The sequence below is a fragment of the Musa acuminata genome, chromosome BXJ2-9 (genome assembly GCF_036884655.1).
Source record: "Musa acuminata AAA Group cultivar baxijiao chromosome BXJ2-9, Cavendish_Baxijiao_AAA, whole genome shotgun sequence".
NCBI lineage: Eukaryota > Viridiplantae > Streptophyta > Magnoliopsida > Zingiberales > Musaceae > Musa > Musa acuminata.
The window spans coordinates 7,977,564-7,996,995 of NC_088346.1; the positions used below are offsets into that span (position 1 = coordinate 7,977,564).

The 19,432-nt window shown below is 38.1% G+C and overlaps 2 protein-coding genes across 5 annotated transcripts; both read right to left on the minus strand.

Annotated features, from left to right (window-relative positions):
- Nucleotides 1-1,468: 1,468 nt before the first annotated feature.
- LOC103997675 (isocitrate lyase) lies at nt 1,469-4,301 on the minus strand. Its single transcript, XM_009418974.3, has 3 exons — nt 4,143-4,301; nt 1,823-3,425; nt 1,469-1,740 (listed from the first exon to the last, which is right to left on the minus strand). The coding sequence occupies exons 1-3, from the start codon at nt 4,170-4,172 to the stop codon at nt 1,643-1,645; spliced, it is 1,731 nt and encodes a 576-aa protein (XP_009417249.2). The 5' UTR covers nt 4,173-4,301; the 3' UTR covers nt 1,469-1,642.
- Nucleotides 4,302-7,939: 3,638 nt separating this feature from the next.
- Nucleotides 7,940-11,301, minus strand: LOC135622954 (protein translation factor SUI1 homolog). Of its 4 annotated transcripts, XM_065125337.1 has the most exons (8): nt 11,136-11,215; nt 10,414-10,484; nt 10,184-10,277; nt 10,005-10,095; nt 8,836-8,947; nt 8,494-8,699; nt 8,333-8,386; nt 7,940-8,217 (listed from the first exon to the last, which is right to left on the minus strand). In XM_065125337.1, the coding sequence occupies exons 5-8, from the start codon at nt 8,870-8,872 to the stop codon at nt 8,173-8,175; spliced, it is 342 nt and encodes a 113-aa protein (XP_064981409.1). In that variant the 5' UTR covers nt 8,873-8,947; nt 10,005-10,095; nt 10,184-10,277; nt 10,414-10,484; nt 11,136-11,215; the 3' UTR covers nt 7,940-8,172. The 4 variants fall into 4 exon arrangements, with proteins under 4 accessions (XP_064981409.1, XP_064981408.1, XP_064981407.1 ...); XM_065125336.1 differs by having other exon boundaries at nt 10,184-10,484; nt 11,136-11,219; XM_065125335.1 differs by lacking the exons at nt 10,005-10,095; nt 10,184-10,277; nt 10,414-10,484 and having other exon boundaries at nt 11,136-11,273.
- Nucleotides 11,302-19,432: the final 8,131 nt, after the last annotated feature.

Genomic DNA, 19,432 nt, shown 5'->3' on the forward strand with positions numbered 1-19,432 from the left:
TGGAAAAAGGGGAGGAGCAGCTTTGCTTTCCTCTGCTTGGCTGCGGCAATTCTACGCAAAGAATCCTGGCAGGCAATGGTAGGAAGTGCGCGCACTCGGGAGTCCTTCCGAAAGTAGAAGATGACACGTAATGGTCGGCGACGGCTTTGATAAAGAGAAAAAGGCCATATAAAAGAGATTCCTCCTTGCTGCTTAAGAAGCCTCGCCCTACCTCATCCTCTCCTATTTATATATATTAGGAGAAAAAATTTTCTTAAACAGAATGAAAAATATTTCTTAATAGAATAGAAAGATTTTCTCGTGTAGTTGAAAAAATCTTATCTTCTGTCGTGCTCCCGCAAGATGATGCTCCTGTCAAGGACTTTAATCACTGCTGTTGCGATTGCTGTTGCTGTGAGGGCACAAGCGTTCCTTTCGTTCCCCTTAAGTTCGTCCTTTGTTTTCCTTAAGTTCGTCGACTGTTGGCAGATCAACGAAGACTATCGCGATGAGGAAGATGAGGATTGATCGCGGAGCCTCATAGGAATTTGACTGCAGTGGCGTCGGTCGCTAGCCGAAGGCAAGAGCGAAGCTTTGCTTTTCTTAGCGGTGTTGGTCGCTGGCTGAAGGCAAAAGTGAAGCTTCGTTTTTCTCACTGTTAAAAAACTTTATTGAAGAATTGAAAAAGCTTAAATAAATATGTCCCTCTCCTATTTATAGGAGGAAGGATTTTCCTCAACAGAATAGACGATTTTCTTTAAAATTTTCTCGTATAGTTAGAGAAATCTTATCTTCTATCAAAGTGCACTCCGGGGAACGAAGTTGCATAGTGCACCTTTAACTTAGTGGTGAGCCAAGTGACATTTGGTTTGGTTTCTCGGGCACTTCCTGGTGGAATGCGGAGTCTGAGACTTTTGGTTTGAAGATCTCTGGCATTTGGGTTTGAAGATCCTGAGACCAACTTTTGTTTCATTTCTAATCTTGAATCCTGATAAACACCAAGATTTTGATAGTACCTCTTCTGTGACATCACATTGGGTTCTGTAAGCCTAACTGAACCAGCAAACATTTGAGGTTTCGGAATAGTTTGTTCTCGGTTCATCGAAGGAACGATCATCATGATAGGAACACAAATGTTAGCGTTAGTGTAGAGAAACAAGTCGAGGTTCCTAAGCTAATAGGCCGAACCTTGTGGTGTGATGTTGTGGATGATCATCTAGCAATTGCTCTTGGATAATACTGACCTTTTATCCGAACCTTTCATTTCCTGTTCACTGCATGTTAGGAAATGTGTTGGGGCTTTGAGATCGTTACAGCTTTCGAAGACTCCGTGTGACTACATCCATCGTGTGATTAGGAACTTGCATGAGTAATATAAACTAATGTTCTAAGAGCACAACAATACTCTGCTCTAGTCCAGCTTTGTTCATCATATACCAACATAGTTAGGCTTCATAACTTAAACATGGATGCATGACAAAGGGCCGGATTCAGATAATTAAGGCTTAACATAAAAAATAATAAGCCCAATCTCCACTGAGTTATTAGTGATTACACAATTTATTCAAATCTGGTTAGGACATGCACTGAAACGAAGCAACAGAACCATGGAATCCTTTAGATCCATGCTGGAAGTTCTTCTCATGGCTTCGGCAACTTGGTCCTACATTCTAGACTTGGCCAGCACAATGCCATTGGCATCAGACATGCTCAAGACTCCATTTTTAGTCCATGTTTCTTGGAATTGTTCCTCGGTGACTCCTGCAAACGATAGATCAATTAAAGTTTGTCGCCCAGAAATGGTAAGGATTGTCTGACAGAAATGAAGAGGCAATTAACTTGCCTTTGCCCATGGCTGCGGTGGAGGTGATCCCACCCTGCACGGTCTTCAGCACCTTGTCGTAGTAACTAGCACCGGACCATCTCTGGTGAGCCAAAGTGTCCACCCCGTTGTTCCTCTCCTGCCTCTGAATCCTCTCCACATAGGCCAACATCCCCCTCCTGGCGAAGTCCCTGGCAAAGGTATCCACCACCAGTGCATCAGCATGGAACCCGGCCAGTGTTATGAACTGCCAGCAGAAGCCCAGCTTCGCGATCCGAGGAATGAAGTCCCTCATCTGGTCATCGGCCATGCCCGATGCGTCCCAGTTGAACGACGGCGAGAGGTTGTAGGCCAGCATCGTCTCCGCGTGCTTCGACTTCACTCCCTCGGCGAACCTGGTGCATTCAACCAAGTCGGGGCTCGACGTCTCCATCCATATCAGGTCGGTGTGGGGTGCGAAAGCCCAGCCCCTGACAACCGCCGCCATGACTGAGCCTTTGAACCTGTAGAAGCCGTCTCTGGTCCTGGGCAAGTCCCAGTCCCAGAAGAGGTTCTCAAGGCCGAGCCTCTCAGCTACGTCCCTCCCTTGCTCATAGGACAGGCACTTATCATAACCCGAGCGATTCGCCCATTCGTCGAGTCTTTGGCGCTTCTCGTCTTCGCGGATGTTGAGGCTGTTGATTGCGTCCTCGACGCACTCGGAGAAGGTCTTTAGTTTGGCCATCGACAGCCACTCGTCCTCGATGGCCTGAAGCTCAGGGCCATTCTTTCCGACTGCCATCGCCTCAGCTAACGCACCGGCCAAACTCCTCCCTTTGAGATGTGGGTTGGTGCAACCAAGAATGAACTGGTGGTCCCTGGAATCCACGTTGGTTTGGATCAAATTGGCAGCAACTGCATCAGTTCTCGCGATCAAGACGGTTTCGACGCCCATGATGTCGAACTGCAGTCGCGCCGCCACGAGCCGGTTGATGTGTTCGCCGACCGATACAAGGACTTTTCCGGCCATGTGACCACACTTCTTGGTGACCGATGACTGGTCTTCGATGTGAACTCCGGCCGCGCCCCGCTCGACGAATAGCTTGCAGAGCTTCACGGTAGCGGTGGCACCGCCAAAGCCCGTGTCACCGTCGGCGATGATAGGCTTGAAGTAGTCGACGTAAGGGGTGCGTGCCCGTTCCTCGCGGCTCATGCTCATCCGAGCCTCTCGCTGCTTGCGGTCATGGAACTGTTGCGCGAAGAAGAGGTGTTCGACCTTGTTCGGGACGGTGTCGTAAGGGTAGTCAGCAAGGTCAGGACCCGGCTCGTTGCTGGTGGTGTGGGTGGAGGAGCACTGCCAGCCGGAGACGTAGATGGTGTCGAGGTACTTGGCCATCATGGTGACTTGGACTGGGTCAAGAGCGCCGAAGGTCCGTGAGGCGGTGCCATTGGCTTGGTGGGTCTTGAGAGTGCGCCAGAGTTTCTTTGCGAGCTCGTTAGAGGCATAGGTTTGGCGGAGGGTGCCACGGAGGGAGACGACATCGCGAGCAGTGTAAGGGCGGCGGGTAAGCTTGAACCTCTCGGTGTTCCACCATGCTTGCACCTCGGCAACTTCCGCTTCAAATCTGCTTTCTTCCGCCATTATCTGTAGTTAAACTCATGTTAATTATACTTATCAAGACTATATAGCAATACAACATTTGGCCTTGACTGGGCAATATAGCAGCATCTTTGGAATTTGCCGATCAATTAATATCTTTTCAGGATGAATTATTGTTTCTTGGTTGACATCTTATTTTCTAGCCAACTCAACAGAGGATGGAGAGTTCAAAGGCCAAAACCACAAAATTAACTACATTTATCCCGAACCAAAATTTTGACACCTTTAATGACAATCACAAGCTTAAAATCTTATCCATGAGAAAAGAAGACATGAGGCAGCAATTTCATAAGTATAGTTTTGACTAAATCCAGCATATATAAACTCATCAGAATAGCAAAGCATCGAGTGGTAGAGTTCTCGATGGAAATATCACATTTTCATTGTTAAAACTACAAACCTCCAATTTTTCTGGCTGGTTCTCATAGCATGCATAAGAAGGATAGGAAACAAGTAAACATGAACTTACATTCCTCATTAAACTAATGAGACTCGTCATATTATGATCATTAGATACCTATGTCTCTTTCCCTCCATCATGTCAAGTAATAAAGGTTTGTCTATAGTGCTCTTTTTCTTTGGTATTACCGCAAAAGAATAAATACAGAAGAGCACAGAGGCTTGATGAAGATATCTTCTGCTAGATGCAAGTAAAGAAAAATGGGAAGGAAGGAGATTACGGAAGCAGGCATGAGAACTGACCATTGAAGGCACTGAAAAGGATGAAGCCATGGGAGAATTCTTGAGAGATGGATATTTGTCAGGAGTTGCAACCAGCGCATGCAAAGGTCTGCTCCCCTTCCTCCTTTATAAAGGATGCAAGAAGTGGGTTGGCATGGCAACTTCCCTTAATTATCCATCAAGAGAGAACACAGGTTGACAACTTAATTATTTTCATTTTCCAAATATTGTGGTGATGATAACATATTTAAATAGTCTCAGATTGTCTTGTTCAGCTGCCACACCCTCCATCCTTACCCCACAAGCTTCCTCACTTGGAAGCTGACCAGCCCATGCAAGCAAACACCTTTCAGATTCCTGTTGCTTCTCAGGAACTTCCTCTCGACGGATGAGTATGGTCAAGGAAATACGAGGGTGTAAGAAGCGTTTAGAACATCCGTAGTCATTGGATCTTCATCAAACAATAGCTGCGATGAAAATGGAGATGTTTGATGCTGATTGTTTAATCCAATAGCTCTGAAGATATGATGCAGAGTCCAGTCGAATGCTTGCAGTAGCTATCGCCCAGAGTTGCAGATCAATGTAGGCCAGTCGTGCAGGACTGGCGAAGTTCCTCATGGCATTGTTTTCTGACGTGTTGGAGTGCTGCTTGGCTATTTGAAATTTTTATATTTGTTTTTATCCAAAAGGATGAATAATCGAGAATAAAAAGATAAGTGAAATGAATTAATGTAGGGGTACCTTTGAAAAGAGAATTTGCATATAGAGCTTTACTTCTCCTTTAAATTGAAGAAAAGAAATAAAATCTTCTTATTTCTGAGAAATAAAAACCTGATTCTTCGGATGATTGATTATCTAGGTGTTTTATGATAAATATATATTGTTCATCGTATCATTCTCTCTCTTTTTTTTTTCTTTTGTTTTATGAGGAGAGAGGGCATTGTCCTAGTAAAGGATTTTAGTGAAGGATGAGACCCTTAATCCTTCTCCAAGAAATATGTTTGTATATATATTTCATATACATTTAGACAATGTCCAGCAATTGAAACACTAACGTATATCTTAGATGGATAGATAGACATGTAGGTAAACAGTAGAAAGCTCTATATTTCTGTGAATATTTATTATTAGAACACTTATAATTGTTTATATATATAATAATAATAATAATAATAATATGTACAGAGATAGTTGGGCATATGGTGACGGAGAAAACGGTTGCGCTTGGATGGGCGGAGAGAAAGAGGATAAGGTTGGTTGGTGGGGGGAGAGAGAGAGAGTTAGGGACGCATGACACCAGTCTGCAAACGTCCAATCCAAAGAAGAAGGAAGGATTGATGTTTATCTAAGAACTCGGATGTGCAATACGTGCACGTGTCTTCTTCACCTCAGGAACCGGGAACCCGACCCGATCGACGTGGTATTGAGGTCACCGGGCTTATCGTTATCCCCCTTCAACCGGTACGAGTATGGAATCATTCACCGGACTTTCAGAATATGTATGATATGGGGAAGATGTGACCATCGATTGCCTACCGTCCACTGGTACGGCGGTGTGAAGTACACACGATTCAAATCCCATCTGCCAGCGCGTTTGGGTTGAAAAGAAACGTACTTCGTGTGAACCAGAGGACTTTGCGATGAACTCTGGATAGGTCGGACGTGGCGCACATCGAGGAAAGAGCGTCAATATAAGACCCCGCCCCCCCCCCCCCCCCCCCACTGGGCATTGTGTTGGATTTCTACCCTCCGACCTTTGGTGATTAGAATATAAAGAGATAAGATATTTTATCATTTATTTATTTATTTATTTATTTTAAATAAAAATAAAATAAAATCCAAGTTCAAATGAAATTTGAATATGTCGAATGAGATTCGAGTAAGTTAATACGTTTGAATACGTCGAATGAAATTTGGAACCTTCAATAAAAAGATCAGATATATCATATCAATCAATGTTGAAGATATGATTTTATCATTTATTCTGAATGCTATTCCTTAACGGCATTTACTAATCTGAACACTACATATTATTACGACTTTGATATTTAAATTTTTTTCTTACAATTTTTTTTAAAAAAATCTCATATAATAATAAAATGGTGGGATGTGTCCTTAATATTTGAGGACCACTTATGTGATATAATTAAGTAATTAGACTTGTTCTAACCAATCTAATTGAGTATACATCAATTATGAATTATATTTTGGGGAGCATTATAGTTCTATGTGATTTTTAGGGGTTAACTATAAATTATCCTCATTTATCATAACGTTATTAGTTTTACCAAATATAATTTTAACATTCTAGTTTATGGTGACGGATAATGATATCACTGGAGGCTAGGGGTTGTTGTTGTCGATGGAAGAGCGATGACAAGAGGTAAGGATCACTCTATAATTGCGTCGACATCAACGTAGTTATTAAGTGGCAAAAGGGTCACTCGACATCTGCATCGATAGCCCTTTTGTCGCTCAACAACTGTGTCAATGATGGGTACGATGACATACTCAGAATCAAATTCTAAGACACATTTTTCTACGACCACCGAATTTGTCCACCAAGAGCTCAACAACCGTTCGCCTGCCAATGTTCTAGAGCTTCCCTTCCCAATTAACGACAACCACCGCGAATAGAACTCCTTCGATGAGCACTTCATCTCCCCTTTTTCATGCCCCATGCCAGAACTAATGCAACAGTAGGGGGAGCAGCAAGAGCTTCGACGACACTAGCTTCGAGTCGAGTGATCCACCCAACAGGTCAACGATAAGGCAATCACCATCTTCATTGTAGACGTCGCAATGACCCCCACCAACTGTGTCGGTGCTGATGTAGTTGCCAAGCGACAACCAACAACAGTGGGCGAATTGCTCGACCCAAAGCTGGGCATTGCTCGACGCATATGGAGAAGATAGTGGTTGCCTTGTCGTCGACCCATTGGGCGGATCTCTCGACCCAAAGTTAGAGTCGTCGGAGTTTCCCATAATGTTGTGTTAATTCTGGTATAGGCATGAAAAGAGAAGATTAGGGGTTTGTTGGAGTTCTATTTGTCGCGATTATCATCGACCAAGAAAGGAAGCTCCGGAAGGTTGGTAAGCAAACGATTGTCAAACTCCCGATGAATATATCCAACGATAGTAGAAAAATTTTTCTCCATACAATTGTGCATATCATCAATATCAATGTAGTTGTCTGAGTGACGAAAAGACCACCATGCAATTGCTAAGCAACATTTTCTCCACTCGACAATTATATCAATGTCGACACAAATACAAAACAATCCTCACATTTTCCTGTCACTCTCCTCGTCCACAATAACCATCCACAACCCCTAACAACACCATCGATACAATCTACTAATCATCAACTAAAATATTAAAATTATCATTTTATTTTTATATTTTTATTAATAAAATATATAATATTAGGATAAATAAACCTAAATATTTCACTTCTATAACTATAAAGATATCCATAACTATAATGATACCCGCTTTTTAAAATATAACGATCAAAATACGAAAGATAATTAATTATAAAAATAATATATAATTAACCAGATTTTTAGTTACATTTATGTCAACGATGATATCTAAACATCAATCGCTCACATAATGTGTTGGTAATTACAAATCTAATTTGAGATCATTAAACACGGACATTATATAAACATCAACCCTCTGCAAGCTCCACTAAATTTCTGATTCATACAGGGGAAGATACAGACCTGCACACGCTACACTTCTCTAGAAATCGTACTGAACGAGATGTTCATATCATGCAATAGGCCACCCATTTTAACCAGCAATGTAACGCATAGACCAAAAGAACAATAGTCATGGTGAGATCAAACATCCGGACCAACACAAATGAACATAAACCATAACACAAAGCAACGCTTCTTCTCACGGCAGAAAACGTCACTGAGAGATAAGCCATCAGAAGACCAGCGACGCAGGAGTCGCAACACAGTGTCCCCTTAAGTTACATGTTACAAGCAGCCAGAAACAATATATATAACTCAAGTCTTAACGCATGATATGCGATTATTCAGAACCCGTGAATTTTGATATGCTCCTTCTTGATGATACCCGCCTGGATATGAAGAGTATGAGAAATTAACACAGTTTTGGAAAAAGGTTTGCACTGTTCCTTACATGGTTGCACAAATTAAGTACAGAAGCTAAATAACCACAGAGGGTATACACACCTGAACCAGGAAACTCGAGACGTTCTTACGCTGATCACCTTGGAGTTGAATAACCTGCAGACAACTAATGCTCCTAAGAAAAGAAAAACCAAACCAAGGTGCAGCGACATAGACTGCACTAACATAGCAGAAGCAAAATAATTCAAGGGAATATTAAGTACCTGGCCCAATTCAGGGTCCTGGACCACAGTACCATTACAGCAGAATTCCTTTTTTAGGTCCTTCAAGATCTTGTTATAACTAAACTCTTTCTTTAGCCCCTGCACAGTTGTCAGACTCTTTCTGCCATTTCGTTGTTGGATGCGGATATGAACATACTCCTTTGCACCAGCACCAGAGTCCTCAGCATTTGCATCAGCAAAAGGATCTGCATTCAAAGAGACAAGTGCAAGCAAGATGGAATGATGCAGATATAGTACCCCAATAACACATGATAATTGACGTATAAAAATGAATCTAGAACATAATTGTATTCATAGTCTAACAGTCTTTTGTGATCATACCAAATGTAGTTGGAATATGGATGTCAAGATCAGACATGAACACTTAGCCTTTGAGATTCAAAGAGAAAGAACAGAGTTTCACTGGCTTTGCAAAGAAGCTTCACTCCAAAAACTGAAAATTATGAGTAGCGATAACATCAGTTGACATTGAAGAATAATATAAAGAGAATATTTGCTAATAATAATCCAAAAAAATTGTTGCTAGGTAATAGAACCCATTAAAATTTTCTCTATGTAAATGAAAATTTTAAATTATAGACAATATGGAAATGCTGTGAAAGTGAATCAAAAGTGTAAAAGATGTTTCTTTCCCAACAGACCAACCAATTATGATCACCAATTATGAGGAGAATATCAATTACAGGACTGGTTATGGTGACATTCAGGATTCCCACATTGTATGTAGTTCAAAATTTTCTTCATTAACAAATTATATGACAAAAAGAGAATCGCCTTACACACTTAAAATCTCCTCAAAAGTCTATATATATTGAATAAAAGGCCAGGTTATAATGCAAGAATAAAGCATGTGCATCCAAAGGACGCTGAGATGAGAGAGGAAAAGATAAAAATTGCATAGTCTCATTCCAGTTACCATTAGAACCATAGAAAGCCATCTTTGAAACAACATAGAACAAAACATCTTCTTGGATAAATACAAGCATCCAGAAGAAAAGAAAGCACATTCAAAGTTTTCCTTTAACAGAACATGTCCAGAGTTGACTACCACAAAAAAATGATACCACAAATGTAGAAAAGCAAAGTAGGATGCCTATGTAAATATTATTGGTTGCTACTACAGATCAAAGAGATCGTCCAAAAAATTGGGATATCTAGAACAATTAGTTTAGTGTGTTATTATTGTTCATAATCCACCAGGGACCATCAATGAAAAAGATAGAACCATGGTCTAAAGAAGTGAACCACACTTAAGTGATAAGCAGAATCATATTTATTGATAATGTTAATTAACAACAAAAACATGATGAAGAATACACCAACCACATCAGTTTCTTTTATATAGTATGTTAGGATGTGATATATGATCTATATAAAACATTGACTTCATGACAGCTTTGACAACTTGAACTCTATCAATACAAATTAACAATCAAATAAATCCAAAAAGTTCAATCTCCATGAACAACTGGGTTTCAGAAATTGAGTACAATATTTGATGTCGTTCCTGCCAATACAATTTCGACCAAAACTTGTGCTGAATTTAATACACATCAAGTCGGATCTGGCATGACTGATCTACTGCAAGGCAACAGCAAACACATAGTTAAAATTACTCATAACACATGAGGCCTTGTTTGGGCTATTTGCTTGCCTGTAAGTGGGCTACCTGCAAGTGCTTTTGCAGAAAGGAGCTCATTTTGCAAGCATTTGATTGTCTGCAAGTAAACCCAATGTAGTATTGTGCCAACACAACTAGAACCCTACATGCAGCAAAGTGGGCGTATGATTTGAAATACTGTATGACACACTTGCGGACTGAACTATATGTAATAAAATCTTAGATATCATCCTCTCACACGTGGCCTCCTCACACATTGTGGCCCTCTATTCCTCTACCTTAGTCCTGCATAATTGCTAGTCCTTCCTGTCTGGGCACCAGCATCCTCCTTTATCTTAGTCGCATTTGCCTGCAATTGCTACTTTTAGGCATTTCAAAACGCAGGCAAACAAATGCTACCCATATGAAATCGCATCCTACACTAATGAGACGACCGTCTTTCACCTGTCTTGATGCAAATTATCAACATGGTTCAGAATGATGTTTCAGTGCAGAAAAATAACATAAGATCCACATTAGACAGCACTCAAAGTGAATCGTTAAAATTCACAACGTACCCCACAGATCTATTCCGTGTAGGTCTGACAAAGTATAAAGACGGATAATCAACCATCAACTTTACCATCCAAAGAAAGCCTACCATCAGAACCCTAAAGAGATGACCCCAAATATGACTTTGATACAGATCTTTCTTTGTCTGTTGCAATCGTTTCTTAGATCGGAGAACATATATGTAAGGATTCTTAGACAAGCAAGCAACTTGATGCAAGATAGAAATCGGTGAAACGAAATAAGTAACACAAATCATAGCCAAAACAACAAATAATTAACAAATAGCCTATATTAACAACAGCTCCAGTAATATATCGGACTAATTAATTCCACAGATCAGCATCAGAAAACGAGCATGTTATCATCAATTTCCTCGAAACCCCCAACAAATAAATTGCAAAGGGAAAACGAAAAAAAAAAAAATCCAGCAAGGATTGATCTTTCTCACCACACCGGACTCGACGAGAACAAAGCCCCAACCACCGATCCTTATCGGCGAAGAAACCCAAGTGGATTCGATGGGCCTCCCTCGTCCACTCCCCCAATACCAAATAAAACGAGAGAGGACAGAAGAGATATTGGCGAGACGGAGGGGACATTTATTTATTTATTTACTTATATAATCCTTTTTCTTCCTACCGCTAAAAACTTTTACGGGTACTATTCATTTAACGGTCGGGATCTCTTTATGGAACTACGGACGATCCAGATTAATTAGCAGAGTGTGAAACGTTGTCAGGCGTCACGAGGCTTTTACTTTCTCTCGGGCGGTTTCTTTTCTTCTTTTTTCGGGCGCTTTCTGTCAATCGACGGCTGAGATCGCCGTCTGTTCTATAACGCGGCTGAGATCGCCGTCTATCCTATCACGCGGTGTGTGAGGAAGTGCTGTTCGATGGAGATTTGACGTGGTTACCACTTATCGAGATAATAGTATAATTAACTCATTAATTTATTAAATCTGAATTATGAGTTCAAATTGCTACGTGTCACACTAAAGATTTGGTACGAAGAAGTTGAGATAGTGGAGATGGCAAGTTGAAAGATAGGTGATGATTCGATATGTGTGGTTGTTATGATTTTTTTTTTAATTTTAATTAATTAAATTTGTTGGAAGAAAGATAATATAGATTGATATATATTCTATCATCAATGTTCTCTATTCAATCAATATTAATAAAAACATAAAGTTGAACTAGTGATAAGTATTTGCGAAGAAAAAATTCATAATTAAGAATTTCTTTGAGATACCGTTAGACATATTTTAGTGTAAACTAATACGTGATGAATGATAGTTTGTTGACTATAAATTAATTGTCTGTACGTATGAGAGATAAATACTATAAGAAACTAAGTACTTGTAAGTAGAGTACGGAATCCATAGTAGGACTACTATCGTATAATTTGAGTGATTGGAAGAGTAAGGTGATGACTTCTTTAGCATTATGTATATCGTATAATCTTGAATGTTATTCTTTTGAGATAAGAAAAATCTAGAAGATTAAAATGTTGCTTTCATTATTAAAAAAATCTTAAGGTTTTTATATTTTTTTATGGAGAATCGATTTGTCAATTGCTTAAAGAATTACTTCATATTCAAATATTATTGTTTGTGATGATAATGTCACCTACATAAATTAATAAATATATAGTACTTCCCTTTTATTCTTCATAAACAAAGATTTATCAAACTTAGAGTTGACGAAGTCAACTAACATAAAAAATAAGCCAAGTTTAGTATATCAAGCTCTTGGAGCTTAGCGAAATTCATAAATAGATTTTTATAGTTTATAAATATTATATATATATATATATATATATATTAAGGGTGGATCAAATCAAGAGGTCGTTGTTCAATTAAGGTGTCTTAAAAAAAAGTACTATTAACATCTAGTTGGTATATATGCTAGCTTTTAAGTGATAGCTAAATTTAGGATGAGCCAAATTATCATTGGTTTAACAATTGGACCGAATGTTCATGTGAAATCAACACTTGGTAATTGGTGAAATCCTTTGACCACTAGACGTGCTTTATATTTAGTAATAGATTTATTTGGGTTTTGCTTAATTTGAAATATTCACTTATACTTGATGATATTTTGTGTGCCATAAAATAATATAATGATCGATGTGATATTATGAAGTAGGACATCGTATTTTTCATATATGGTTTTACACCATTATGGAGATTTTTGGGCTTAGGTGATGATTGTGGGTTTAGTAGATTCAGGTAAAGAACTTGTGGTAGCATTAAGGTCAAGGATTTAATATGATTTTAAGATAATATTTTTGAACCGTGTTGTCATCTAATGTTTAAACATGGTGGTATTATTGAATTATGTTGGAGATATGCGAATTAGTAGAGAGTTATTGACACGTACTTGATTAGACTAATACACTTCTATGTCACTTAGCTGAAAAGAGAAAAAAAATATCATTTATGGTGGCAAGGATATTGTTTCAACAAGCACTGCAAGGTAAGTTGGTGGAGAAGCAAAAAAAGATGAGGGAGTGAGGTGTTGTTGAACTAGGGTGATAAGGGATTGTAATTCTAGAGGAGAGTTGATAGTTGATGTGGTGAGAGGTGTGTTTGAGGCATGACTAAGGATAGAGTTGATGGTTGAAAGATTATTGACCAAAAGGTTACTAGCATAAAGGCTTGATATAAAAGGGTAACATTAGCTTCAATCATATGTCAATATTTTAGTTTAATTGAGTAACTAATTAAGGTATGTGTGGTGATGAATTGAGATATTGTATATCATAGGATAAGAAGTAAGTAAATTATTAAAACTTGGTATTCATCCCATCTATTAGAGAAGTTCTCGTTCCATCTTTCTAAAATGAGTAAAAACTATGATAACTTCATATTTATATTTGAGAGGATAAAACCATGTATATTCAGTAAAGTAATATATGAAAATAATAAAATCTAAAATCATCAAAGAAAGTAGTTAGGGTAGAGCCTTGGACATCAATATAGATAATTTTAAACGATTAAAGCAAGATATGAATGACATTCCAAAAGATACTTTGACTTTTATTATTAAAGCAAGCAACTTTTATTACTCGATTTGAATGTTGGAAGAAAGTAAGAGAAAGTATTTGTTGTTGAATAGAGAATGATGGATGACCAAGGCAACGATGTCAACATTGATTGAAGTAATAACTAAAAGCTAATGATCACTCGTAGATTTTTACTTTATTTTGACCTTAAACTAAGGATGTCCTTGTGCTTAAATCTTTTATAAGAAATGAGTTGAAAAAGAACTTAATAGATATGTTATTTTATTTATAGAATTAAGAAATAAAAATAATATTTTTTTATGTGAGTTGCATAAATAACAGTGTAAAAATGTTGATGTATGAATTAAATGTTATGAAAGAGTGAGTAATAGAGATTCTGTTACCATTACTAATGATAATATCTTTATTATCTTTATAGTCATTGTAGATATATAAGTTCTATAAATTAGAAATGATATAATAAGAAGCTCGGAGTCGACAATCTAATTAGTTAGATAAAAAGTCAAAATAATAATGATATTTACTTGGGGCCAATTGGGTATAGCAATAGGCTTTGATCGAGACCAACAAACTTTTATTATATGTCTAATTTTATCACAGTATATAATTTTTTGTTGATTGTTATTATTGAGACTCTAGAGAAAATCTTGTTTTTGAAGCAAATAGGCTCTAATATCATGTAGAATATAGGAATATGTTGTGAAAGAAATTGATAACATCCATTTAGATAATATATATTTATAAATTTTTAAGAAAGAGCTTTTTATCAATAATATACTAAAATTATATAATCAAATCAATCAATCAAATCTGATCCTCAAATCATAAATTGATTAAAAAGATGTAAGAAATGCATTGATGTCATTCCATGTTTGCCTCTATAATGATCTTGTATCGTATGATGATAGTTTTATTTACTCTGTAGCATGACAATTTGACATGTGTAGTTTTATTTACTCTGTAACTTCTTTTCTAAAAACGTTTGTCACCTTTTATTTCATGATGAACGAGAGTAAGTTGTCCTGTAATGGGCCAAAACCCATTGGTTCTTGTTGAAGTATATATTTCATGTTCTTGCTACATGCAACTTCTCAATCGGCCCATGATCAATTCATTAATAAAATCAAAATCAAAACTAAACTTGTTACATGGAAATGCAATCATTGATCTCAAGCTGATCATTTAGTTTTGATAAAATCTGTTTTTGACTTCCATCGCTTCACACACTATTAAGTGATACTTGGCTTCAAGAAGGTTTCATACACAAAATTCAAACATTGATTAAAAACTTTCTATGATAAAATAATTCAGAAAAAAAAAAGACTTACATCTTATTCATTTTAATTTAGTTACTTCTCATAAATATCATGGTGGTCTTAGCATAGTTTCTTCAACCTTCAGAACCCACTTTACGGTCACTCGCATAATTCTTCGATATCTTAGTAATGATAACAATCGTTAGAACAAAATTATTCATGCAAAATATGGTCAAATTCACATTCCTAAATATCATCAATCTATCTAGTTGGAATTGGAAATTACTTGCTAGTGCTGACTATCTGCTACATCTTCGTTTCAATGTTCAATCTACTCGTTCCCTATGCCTTTGAGTACCTAAAACTATTGACCATCTTTTTTTCCAATGCCCTATATATATATATATATATATATATATATATATATATATATATATATATATATATATATATATATAAATGGAATCTCTGGGAAATTACTTTCAACTTCTCATTCTCTTATAAAGCATCCTGGAACACTGGGATTGGCTTCAAGAAAGAACAAGTCTGGGGCTGCGCAAACTGCTATAGACTGCAATAGCAAACCAGTTGTGATTTATTCGAAAAATACGCTGAACATTTTAATCAAAGAAAAAAATCTTTCATTTTATGGTCTTGGACACAAGTATTGTCTTATACTAGCTATTGTGCTAGAGAATCCATATCCGAAGGGAATAGACTGACTAATTCAAATGACAAAAATTATAGCTTGGTTAAAATTGAATACTAATTGTGCTTCCCTATTGCAGGATGGAGATTTATCATCAGAGATCAGAGTGTCGAGCAATTGGACAGCAATACTCTCAAAACAAGTCAGCTGCGCAATGTGAAGCAGCAGCCATTAAACGTGGATTACAAACAGTAAGTTCAAGGAAAATCTCCATTTATCAATTTAAACATACTCTTCTACGATAGTAGATGTGCTGAATGGGAATGAGGCAGTTCCTCGGGCTATTGCTCATACTATTCACGACATCAAAGACATGCCGAACCATGTACAGTCGTATACTATTACTCACTGCTTTCGTGAATGCAACAGGGCGGTAAACTGGGCTGTCAAGCAAGCAAGAGCCTATAAAACTACTGTTCTCTTTGGATTGATTCGTTGTGTCTTCCAGTGGAGCTCTCCACCATCCTGTATCACGAGCTTCTTAGGTCATACCAGAGAACGATTGAATCTTAATATATTTCTTTTATTGAAGAAAATATATTCCATGAGTGATCACTTACAATTCACTTGCAATTCACGAGCTTCTCTAGTTGACCTTTACATGCGTGATCAAAAGCCGCATTGCCCTATATATAACTACACTCCGATTGTGGCTGCAATGTGGCTTTAGATTCGGTACAAATCCAGAGCCGAAAGTAGATAGCTAATAACTATGACATCAGGTGAATTCAGATTGAAATGTTGTAAAGATCTAACGATAACTTATGGAGATTGAAATGTTGTAAAGATATAACTATACATATTGAACCCAAATCCTGTATTGCAGATGACTTGTTTTCAGCAGAGAGATGTCGACGCTGTTCCAAGCCCACCGGTTGTACCACATCACTTGCACTTCTGTTGTGTGATTGATGAAACATACGTACAGGTTTGGTAACAACCAAATTACTTGAAAGAAAAGGAATTCAAACATGAAAAAAATATATATTTGGAGTGCCAATTTTCTTTGGTAGAATTAGAGAGATTTCAGAAAGAAACAGAGTGGAAGACACAGTATTTGTTCAAAGCCGCAGGTGAAGCTTAAATAGTAGACTTTGCTTTTAAGTAATTTAGAAGAAGAAATGATTTTTTATTTTCTTTCGGAAAGGATAAAGGGTGAAAACGAAATTCGAATCAGAACCTTACAATAATCAATCAAGGTCTTTATCAACTAAATTAGTAAACATTTCTTCATACATATTTAAATAAATATTTAAAAAATCACGAAATTGAGTTGAGGCCCGAAACATCGTTAGCAGGAGGTGATTTTGCTGATATAATAAGCCCATGTACTTGCTGAGAATAATGATGGAAGAAACAGGGTTACATGTAGTAGCTGTAAGGGAGTAAAAATTAATGGTGATTCCACTGTTTGAATTATTACCATGATTCGAGTCTCTTGGTGCGTATGGTTTCTGGTGTCTTCATACGAATCATTTGGGACTCGAGTGAGTGATGATGGCAACCAACCGCAAGCAGTGATGATTCATAGCAGTAGCAACAGCATCCATTACATTTTAATTCTTACCGACAATTGTTGTTGTTTGATAGCATTTTCGAAATCTTATCAAGAGAAAGACAGTACACACTCAATGTCAGTAAAAGTCCAGCCCAGTGCTCACACTTTGAAAGAACATCACTCTCATCGTCACTATGTCGGCAGGAGTCTCTGATTTGATAGGCAATAGCTTACGGGTTTGCACTATCGCATTTTTCAGAATCAACCAAAAGGATACTTAATGCAGACCATGCGATTCACTTGAACTTGATTTGAGACTTCCTGTAGCACAATTATTAGCGGAAGGGACATGAGCTGGGACCAGGAGGAGTAAAAGGTGACCTATCAATGCTCGTGAGGGACCATTGTTACTAGTCCTATCAATTGATGGATGGATGATCCACATTAATATGTTCACAAGGGTTTAAGTTGATGTGATGATCCTATTATTATCATCATCTTAAATGTTAACGTGATGTGTTACACCGACAAATTACTGCTCTCCAAAAGATCCTCCACGATGCAGTGCAGTAGGAACCATAGAATTTTTGTTGAAGCCACAAATGTACCCCCTTGGAAAACAACTCTCTTTCCTTGCAATGCGTCAAGTGTGCACGTTGTACAGCCCATGCATATGAACAAACAATTGTACTCCAACAAAGCAACCCAACACCGACTTGGACGTAATGGTTGATGATTGAGCAGACACAGAGAAGTGGAAGACGCCCGTCCTCAATGATTAGGGCGGCTGTATGGGGCGATGCGTGAATGACGTGGTTGCATTGACATCATGTATTTTCCGAGATATGTGTCTGTGAATAGGAGGAAAGGAATGATTGGGATTCAACAACGTCAGCACAAATGTAATGTCACGTACCCTTCAGCACATATTCACATGCTTACTATTTGTATAGTAAGATCGAAGGCATCGTCTTTATGATATTGACAATCTTCTGCGAGGTCTTGTACCTCTGCGGATAATTATGTCTTAACTCAGGCACAGGGAGATAGATTGGAAAAAGCATTCATCTTCTTCCGGTGTTTCTGATCTGAGCCATCCTTTATCTTAGAGCACTCGATGGATGTCCTCCCACCTGCTTAACTTGAACACTGATGGATAAGTTTGACACGCAGCGAAGCTTCTGTGGCCATGCCGACGTCCAACAACACTTACGGGAGCTCTATCCTCTACTTGTGCTCTTCGAACGTCTGAAGGAAAAGGGTCAACGTCTCAGTTTGTGCCGAAGTTAGATCCAAGATGTTGTCGATATTTATGCAAGCTGTTGGTACAGTCATAGTGGGAGTCTGCAAATCAGATTAAATGCCTTCGACAGGCTAAAACTAGTTTCCGTTCTATAGCTTTCCAGATAAAATTAAATGCTTCCAAAAGGTTGCCTCCAAGTGTTCGTTGTCGTGTCAGTAGTGAAATTAAAGATATGATGTTCTTCTCCTGAAACGTTGGTGTGAACTTTGAATCTTATGTTGGTAATGATTATATGAAGCATTATTTAAGTCTCATGGCAATATATGTATGTATGTATGTATGTATGTATGTATGTACTGATAGCATATATATATATATATATATATATCTACCAACTTAAGTATTCTGTCCTGTATGCATGCTTTACCACAACTAACAACTACACTGCACTGAACATGTTTCAGCCAAATTCTCCTATTTGCTTCTACGGTTTTAGTGACAACTCCAGGATTCAAGAGTTATATCAAATCTGGAGGTCACCAAGAAATCTTGCAATTGTAAAGGCACTCACTCCATGAAAGGGTTGTAGGAATCACAATAGAATCTGAATTACCATTTAACAATGCTAACATCCTATGCGTGGTCCACATTAGAGAAGATTCTGCAGAGTTATTAGGATCTTTATGTGCATGTGGCTTGTCAACGTAGCTATAAGTCCAACCATTCCTTCCCTTCCCAATCATTGCAAGAGATGTTTGGCGTCGCTGATACATGAGAGTCAGTCAACCTTATATATATCATGCCGACATGGACGGCTACTAAAATACACAGAATCAACAGAGAGAAAGAGAGTGAAATGAAGGTGGTACAATCCATTCAACCGCAGCATGTGACTTGCTGGTTGTGATTTGTGAAGGAGAAGGCTAGAGAAAACTATTTATTTTTCTTGTTTCATTGAATCTTTCTTCATCCGACATAATCATTTTAGCTCTATCTATCCCCACTTCATCAACTT